Below are 8,758 nucleotides of genomic sequence, written 5' to 3'. Positions count from 1 at the left end.
CAATATTTTTTAAAATATCATTCATCACTAGATTGGCCAGCACGGGACCTCCACCGCTGTGGAGACTAGAGAACTACTCCGAACGACTTGGAAAAAATTCGATGCTGAACGTGACCAAATAGTGTCATCGTCTCGTGAAACGGCAATGGAGCAGCCGTATTTTAAGAACAATCGCTATGACACGACTATGCAAATATATTTAGCCGCAATTACGCTGCTAAATCAACGCATGGAGGAGCTCTCTCGGTAGGCATCGCAAGCAATGCCTCAGCCGCAATCTCGTCCGCGGTCGGTACTGCCGAATATCTCGTTGCCCAAGTTCTCCGGGGCCTTTTCAGADTGGAGGCCTTTCGAGGAATTACTTTTCTCCATGGTCAAAGACAATCCGGACCTCTCACAGGTTGAGAAAATGCAATACTTGAGGACCAGCCTAGAGGGAGAGGCAGCTAAGGTGGTAGCCAACTTGAAACTATCTGCAGATTCCTTCGCGATCGCATGGAATCGGTTGTCGGCCAGGTTCGACAACAAGCGCCTATTGATACTCGCCCATCTCGATAGGCTAATGGCCCTTCCTCGCATCAAGAAAAGGTCATCTGGATCTCTTAACAAGATCATCAATCTCGTGACATCGTCTCTAAGTGCACTGGGGACATTGGGATGCCCGGTCGACTAATGGGACCACATCCTAGTCCACCAGGTGGGGTTAGCATTAGATTACAGAACCAGCTATCTCATTAGCACTGCCGGGTCTTTGAACACATAGAGACTCGTAAGGCTTATGGTGAAGGCAAAAGGACTTCTCAACGGCCAACATCACTACCCATAAGGTCCTATGCCAGGGCCTTGAACGTGAAGGCTGTGGCTTCTACGCCTGCGAAGACAACCTAAACGCCTGCGAAGACATCTCAAACGCCCGGATCATCTCAGTAAGCAGTCGATAAAAGGCCAATTGAAAACCATCCTCTGCCGTTTATAAACGACCTCTCCAATAACTGCAGTTATTGTAGTCAGAGGCACTATATCGCGTTCTGTCCTCAGTTCAAGTGCCTCAATCAGCAGAAGAAGGAGAAAGTGGTGGCGGAGTCACGCCTGTGCTACAACTGCCAAGGCAGGCACAACGTTAGGCAGTGCAGGAGCAACAGACGGTGCAACGAGTGTGGAGATCGGCACCACACGCTAATCCACCACGAGAAACGGATAACAGCCACCTCAAGAACATCTCCTCCAGCAACAAGGTCATCGCCGCTACGCTCAAGGTCTTCAAGCTCCCTCTCAGAGACTACACGGACATCGCAGAGAGTCTCGTCTTTGCAGAGCTCACTGGTATCTTCAGATAGGAGGTTCGTCAGAAATCGTCAGTTAGAAGGTCATCCCATCGCAGATCCTCTAGTCCGAATTCATCTTCACCCACTTCCGGTACGTCATCTCTCAAACTCCCCACCAAACCGAAAGCTCCAGCTCATGACTCCTCTCATGAGTCATCCTCATCTCGAATATCTCCTCCTAAGTCCCTACCTACCAAGAAGATTTCTTCTCAGAACTCTTCAAAAAAGGCCTTCTCGGAATGAGGAGTATGTAGGACATCTCATTACCCACACCGTCCTCTCAGATCCATCCTAAACTTGACCATCTTTTCTTCCTCAAGGTTCTATCAGACGACAAAACGAGTCAGATATTCGTCACCTATTTCAGATATCGATCGTTTGTCTAATCCATCGCTTTCAACGTGCTCTCGAGCTCCAGTACTCCTTGCTACTTGTAAAGCTTTTGCCATATCTTCAAATGGATCGCCTAAATTAGTACGTCTTCTCATTGATCCTGGATCAGGGATGACATTAGTTTCTTTTAAAATCATAGCTAAGCTAAAGCTTAGCCGTTTTACAGGAAACATTCCTATTCAGGTTGTGAGCAGTACATCTCCAGGAGCGACCCAAAGTCAAGTGTCCTTGGTCCTCCAATCGACATACTCGTCGTCCCGGGTTCGTCTTAAGGCATTCATTTTGCCAAAGATCACATCTCAGTTGCCGTCGTCTGTAATATCGGAGCAAGACTGGCCTCATCTCAGATCTCTTAGATTAGCTGATCCTGACTTTCTCACTTCAGATCACATTGACATTCTCGTTAATGCTGATAATCTCAGACGAGTTCTTAAATCCTCTCGCCTTGTTATGGGGGGCGACTCAGAGCCTATAGCCTTCCACACGAGGTACGGTTGGGCAGTTATAGGCGCAACATTCAGCCCGAGCCAGGTCGATCCTCTCAAAATTTGCCATGCAATCTCCAACGATTCTCTTGGCAAAGCTTTCACGAAGTTCTAGGTTCAGGAAGAAGTCCCATCTTACCCCGCGTCGACTTTGAGTCTTGCTGAATCGCAATGCGAGCAGCACTTTGTTGATACGCACTCTCAATTGCCAACTGGTCGTTACATGGTTCGTCTGCCATTCTCGAAAGACATATCCACCTTAGGGCATTCACGGTCTCTTGCCATGACATGCCTTGAAAGACTTCTCAAGAGATTCGAAACCGATAGGCATTTCAAGGAGACCTCCACTGATTTCGTTAAAGAGTATGAGTCCTTAGGACATATGGTTGCTGTTCCTTTCGATGCTCCCGAGCCATCTCGGGCGTTTTATCTCCCGCATGACGGAGTTTGGCGCGAGCAAAGTTCCTCCACCAAACTGCGAGTGGTATTTAACGGTTCAGCCAAGTCTTCTTCCGGTATCTCTCTCAATGATCTCATGCACACTGGTCCGAAGACTCAAACGGACATTTTCGATGTATTGCTGTGGATCAGGCAGCACAAGTTCATTTTCCTAACGGACATTGTCAAAATGTTCCGTTAAATCCAAGTGCATCCCGAAAATCATGACCTTCAACGAATCCTCTTGGTTACCGAATCATCTCAACTCCAGGCATATCAGCTTATGTCTATCACGTATGGTGCTCGCTCGGCTGCATATCTAGCCTGTCGCATTCTCAGACAGCTAGTTGAAGGTGAAGGTCATAATTATCCTCTTGCAATCAATCCTATTTTCAAGAGAAGCTATGTTGACGACATATCAGGGGAGGCAGAGACCATTGATCATCTCAATGCAGTCGCATCTCAGTAAGAGGACATGTGCACCTCCGCCTGTTTATCACTCGACAAGTGGAAGATTATTTCTCCCAACCTCACTCGCACCCTTTCTAACAGTCTGACAGCTTGCCGGTCCATTCGTTTGATGATAGCTCTACCAAGATCTTAGGTAACTCCTGGAATTCTCAGAAAGATGTGTTTACCTTTAACGGTACCATCTCTTTCAACCAGGCGGTCACTAAACGTATCATTCTCTCAGAAGTTGCTCAATTGTTCGATCCTCTTCGACTCCTCTCTCCAGTAGTGATCAAAGCAAAAATTCTCATGCAGCAACTCTGGTTAGAAAAGGTTCGCTGGGATGATCATTTCACTCCAGACATCATTTACGAGTGGTCTCAGTTCAGGCAACATCTCTCTCAGCTATCAGTCATAGAGACTCCCCGATGGATAAACCTCTCGTCAAGGGGCACCTCAATACAGGTTCATGGCTTCTCAGACGCCTCTATACTTGCTATGGCAGCAGTTGTATATCTCAGGGTGTCGTATGCTGACTCATCTTTAGTAGTCAGTCTAGTTTGTTCTAAGACGAAAGTAGCTCCTCTCAAGAGGTTGACAATTCCTAAACTTGAACTCTCAGCAGCGGCTCTGCTAGCCAAGCTGACGGGAAAAGTGATTAAACTTCTCGACCTCTCGGAAGTTATCACTTTTCTGTGGTATGTCTCTTCTGTGACCCTTGCATGGGTCAAAAATAATCCTATGAGATGGAGGGAACTCGTAAGCAATAGAGTAGCTGCTATTCATCAGTCGGTACCCCATGCTCATTGGAGATTTATCTCCGGAAAGCTCAATCCAGCTGACTGTGCATCTCGTGGGTTTAGTGCATCCCAACTCATTGATCACCAACTATGGTGGAGTGGTCCACTATGGCTTTTTCAGCCGCCAGAATTTTGGCCGTCGTAAGTGCCACCCTCACCAGAAGAGGATTTGCAGGAAGGCCCTGGCATTGCATTTGCACTCTGACAAGCCCAACCTCCAGTTTGGGACCTCGTTGACCTCCCTCAATCATCCTCCTTCCATCGTCATCTGACTAAACTCCTTCGGATCACAGCACTCTCTCAGAGAGCGGTCTCGTGCTTCAAGAAGGTTTCAGGCTCAAGCTTGTCCGCATCGCCTTTGAATCCAGCGGATCCGGAGAAGGCTAAAACGTGCTGGATACGCACGACTCAAGAGGCGTATTTCTCTCCAGAATTAAGAACTTTGTCAGCAGGCCAATCTCTTCACACACATCACGTTCTGACGCGACTTACGGCCTTTGTCGATCGTGCTGGATTTCTCAGGATTGGTGGACGGTTGCAGAATTCTCAGCTGGATGAGGATAGTAAACATCCAGCAATACTTCCTCGCCAGTCAAAATTCACCGACCTATTCATCTCCGATGCTCACGCCAGAACCATGCATGGAGGAACTCAGCTCACACTCTCCTACATTCGAAGGACCTTCTGGAATATTGGAGGTCGTGCTCCAGTGAAGTCCTTCCTCAAAGATTGTCTCACTTGTGCTCGAATACGTGTAGTAAGAGCTCAAAAACTTATGGCTCTACTACCGGCATCTTGTGTTCGAGACTACAGGGCTTGATTATGCCGGACCAGTAACGCTGAAGACTTTTCAAGGCAGACGTGCGAAGTCCTCCAAGGGTTGCGTCAGGGTTGCGCATAGTTGTAATGGATGTAATGGATGTAATAGTGCAGAGAAGTAGTTTACAGAGGAATATGATACAAAAAAATAGTGAAAGATATATTACGCCACGTGTACCGGAAGTACGTGACACGAGAGGCCGTTGGAGACGATAATACCAAATGTGATATGGAGAGAGGTCGTGAGTTGTTCGAATGAAGAAGAAAAGGCGATTATGATAGGTAAACGATGATATAGAAATGAGATAGAAATGATCAGAAAAACAAGGCTAATATAAGAGGTCAGAAAGGATATAGCGATGATCAGAAGTAGAGAGAAAAGGCTAAGATATTACCAGAGAAGTTGATAATAAGAGAGAAAGAAAGAGATGCTCAGACAGAAGACACAACGCAAAAATGGCCTCGATGAGAGAGAGCCAGAAGGAGATGAGGACTATGAGAAAATGTCTAATTTTAGAAACTTTTAAACACGCGTCTCATCTGGTTTACTTGTTAAACGATTCTGCCTGGACTCCGCAACTTTTAAGTACGGGTTGAGGAACAGAGAGGAAGTGGCAAGTAAACAATACACCAATTAGCACGTTCCGCGCTAGGAAGAGAAGACAATACTACCAATAGGAGAAAACACGCTGAGGATGACGTCACACAGTACCAATAATCTGTTTACAAGATAAGTAGCGTGATCCCTTGTTCAATAGGAACAATCGATATATTTTCTTCCCGAAGATAACAGACGGCATCTTGATCATGCTGGCCGCGAGGTGCTGTCACCTACTCTAAGTGGCGCAATTTTCGAACATTCTCCCCCCAATTCTAGAGCGTGAATCGAGAATTCGACAGGACGAGATGTGCCGAGCTGCGGAGAAAATTATGTTTCCGTGTGCAGTTGAAGAGGCAACGGTGCGAGTTTGACGATAGGTCTGGTGATAGTGTTGGTTGCGGTCTTCAGCGTGGCAACCCGGCAGAGACCGTCCTTTCCTGGGTGTAGTTTTATAACTCTGGCGAAAAGCCATTTCGACAGCGGAAGTCGTTCGTCGATGATGAGGACAAGGGACTCGTCCTTAATGTCGTTCTGCGATGTCTGCTATTTGGATGTAGTCTGATTCGCTTGCAGACATTCCGTCGTCCACCTTCGGCAAAATTGCTGGAAGCGCTTTTGAATCCGCTATGAGTGAGATAATCTAGAATCAGAAATGTCTATTAGGGAAGGCTCGGGGATGGTTGACAAGGCCTCCCCTCTAATGAAATATCCTGGAGTTAAGGCTCCGATGTCATCAGGGTCCTCCAAGAGAGAGCTGAAAGGCCTGGAATTGAGGACCGCCTCAACTTGAGCCAAGAACGTGAAGAAGTCTTTAAACGTTAGCAACGTTTCTTTGATAGTTCGTTTGAGATGATACTTGATAGACTTCACCGTTTCCTCCCATTTTCCGCCTATATGTGATGCTGCTGGAGGATTGAAGATCCACTTAGAGCCATCATTAGCGAACAGTCTCTGTATCTTGAGAGATTCCTTCGTTGCAGCTGAGAGTAGCTTCTTCAGCTGCGTGTTCGCCCCTTAGAAGTTGGTACCACAGTCGCTTCTAAGCGTCTTTGGAATACCCCGACGACTGGAGAACCTGCAAAATGCCTTGAGAAAATCATCGGTGGTGTAGTCAAAAACCCTATAAAAAAAAAAAAAAAAATCATTTAATTAAAAATTTTTTTAGTTACTTTACGTGAAGAATTAAATTCTTTTTTACCGAAACTCGATTTTAATAAACCTGACATCCATTCTGTTTAGTTTCTAGTAGCCCATTTTTACTGTAGCTAAAAATTTTTCAATATATTTAAAAAGAAATTTTGGCTACTTTCTGGTTTAAATCGTAGGTAAAAACTATAAAATTTCTAAAAAAGTGCTGTATAACAAAAGCTAAAATCGTCTTCTTTAAAGTTTTCCAGCGTATACTAACAAATAAAAAGTGTTATGTCCAATAAATGGTAGCAAATATCATTTATATTTCAACAACTGCAGTCCCAAAAAAGAGAAAAAATCATTTTATTACAAATTTTTTGGTTACTTAAAGTGTAGAATTCGATTCTTTTTCTACAAAAATCGATTGTAACTAACCTAACATTTATTCTGTTTAACTTCTAACAGCACACTACTACCGTCGCAATAAATTCTTTATTACATTTAGGAGAAATTTTCACTACTTTGTGGATTAAATCGTAGTTAAAAACTATAAAATTTCTAAAAAACTGCTACTTAACAGAAGCTATAAAACGTTTATTTTCATGTTTTAAAGTGTATACTAACAAATAAAAAGTGTTATGACCAATAAAATCTAGCAAATATCATTTATGTTTCAACAATTGTAGTTAAAAAAAAAAAAAATCATTTTATTACAACTTTCTTTGGTTACTTCACGTGTAGAATTCTGTTATTTTTATAAAAACTCGATTGTAGTCAATCTAAAATCTATTCCGTTTAGTTCTTATTAACAGATTTTTACCGTCACTAGAAATTATTTAATATGTTTAAAAGAAATTCTCGCTACTTTGTGGAATAAATAGTAGGTAAAAACTATAAAATTTCTAAAATAGTGCTATTTTACAGAAGCTATACAACGTTTTCTTTTAAGTTTTAAAGCGTATACTAAAAAATAAAAAGTATTATGTCCAATAAAATCTAGCAAATATCATTTATATTTCGACTACTGAAATCAAAAAAAAGAGAAAAAATCAATTAATTACAAATTTATGTGGTTACTTTACGTGTAGAACTTAATTCTTTTTCAACGAAACTCGGTTGTAATAAATCTAACATCAGTCCTATTTAGTTTCTAGTAGCCCCTTTTTACTGTCGCTAAAAATTTTCCAATAAATTAAAAAGAAATTTTTGCTACTTGCTGGATTAAATCGTAGATAAAAACTATAAAACTTTTAAAAAAGTGCTATATAACAACAGCCATAAAACGTTATCATTCGTATGTTAAAGCGTAAACAAACAAACAAAAGGTGTTATGCCCAACAAAATCTAACAAATATCATTTATATTTTAACATCTGCAATCTAGAAAAAGAGAAAAAATCATTTTATTAAAACTTTTTTTGGTTACTGCACGTGTAGAGTTCTATACTTTTTCATAAAAACTTGATTGTAGTCAACCTGACATGTATTCTGTTTAGTTTCTAATGACACATTTTTACCGTAGCTAAAAATTTTTAATATGATTAAAAGAAATTTTCACTACTTTCTAGATAAAAGCGTAGATTAAAACTATAAAACTTCTATAGAAGAGCTACTTAACAGAAGATATGAAACGTTTTCTTTCCACCTTTAAAGCGTATGCTTACAAATAAAATGTTTTCAGAAAAATAAAATTTGGCAAACATTATTTATATTTCTACTACTTCAGTAAAAAAAAAAGAGAATAAATCGTTTTATTACTACTTTTTTTGGTTATTTTACGTGAAAGGTTGAACTCTTTTTCATAAAAACTTCATTGTAGTTACCTAAAACCTATACTGTTAAGTTTCTTATGTCACATTTTTACGTCTCTCAAAATTTTTCAATACGTTTAAAAAGCAATTTTCGCTACTTTCTGGATTAAATCGTAGTTAAATACTATAAAATTTCTAAAAGAAACTGCTATTTACCTAAAGCTATAAATGTTTTTTTTCAAGCATTAAATCGTATACTTTCAAATAAGTAGTGTTCAGTCCGAAAAAATTTAGCATACATCATTTATATTTCGACTACTGCAATCAAAAAAAAGAGAAAAAATCATTTTATTACAAATTTATTTGGTTATTTTACGTGTAGAGTTTAATTCGTTTTCAACGAAAATCGGTTGTAATAAACCTTACATCCATTCTGTTTAGTTTTCAGTAGCCCATTTTTACTGTCGCTAAAAATTTTTAATATATATAGAAAGAAATTTTCTCTTCTTTCTCGATTAAAACGTAGATAAAAACTATAAAACGTCTATAGAAGAGCAACTTAACAG

General features: G+C 41.1%; 2 protein-coding genes across 2 annotated transcripts; one reads left to right on the top strand and one right to left on the bottom strand.

Annotated features, from left to right (window-relative positions):
• Positions 1 to 262: 262 nt before the first annotated feature.
• On the top strand, positions 263 to 4,711 carry LOC106792804. The gene is made up of 9 exons (XM_014759326.1): positions 263 to 516; positions 788 to 926; positions 1,008 to 1,112; positions 1,205 to 1,340; positions 1,693 to 2,249; positions 2,319 to 2,777; positions 2,913 to 3,106; positions 3,229 to 4,032; positions 4,234 to 4,711. The coding sequence occupies exons 1-9, from the start codon at positions 263 to 265 to the stop codon at positions 4,709 to 4,711; spliced, it is 3,126 nt and encodes a 1,041-aa protein (XP_014614812.1).
• Positions 4,712 to 5,935: 1,224 nt separating this feature from the next.
• LOC106792802 lies at positions 5,936 to 6,431 on the bottom strand (the record flags this gene model as incomplete). The annotated part of the gene is made up of 2 exons (XM_014759325.1): positions 5,936 to 6,310; positions 6,370 to 6,431. Coding segments are annotated over 2 exons (437 nt in total), but the record flags the coding sequence as incomplete, so codon positions are not given.
• Positions 6,432 to 8,758: the final 2,327 nt, after the last annotated feature.

This window comes from Polistes canadensis, unplaced genomic scaffold, assembly GCF_001313835.1.
Source record: "Polistes canadensis isolate GaletaPanama2010 unplaced genomic scaffold, ASM131383v1 scaffold_716, whole genome shotgun sequence".
Lineage (NCBI taxonomy): Eukaryota > Metazoa > Arthropoda > Insecta > Hymenoptera > Vespidae > Polistes > Polistes canadensis.
The sequence above is the reverse complement of the archived record's forward strand: the minus strand, read 5'-3'. Positions and strand labels throughout refer to the sequence as shown.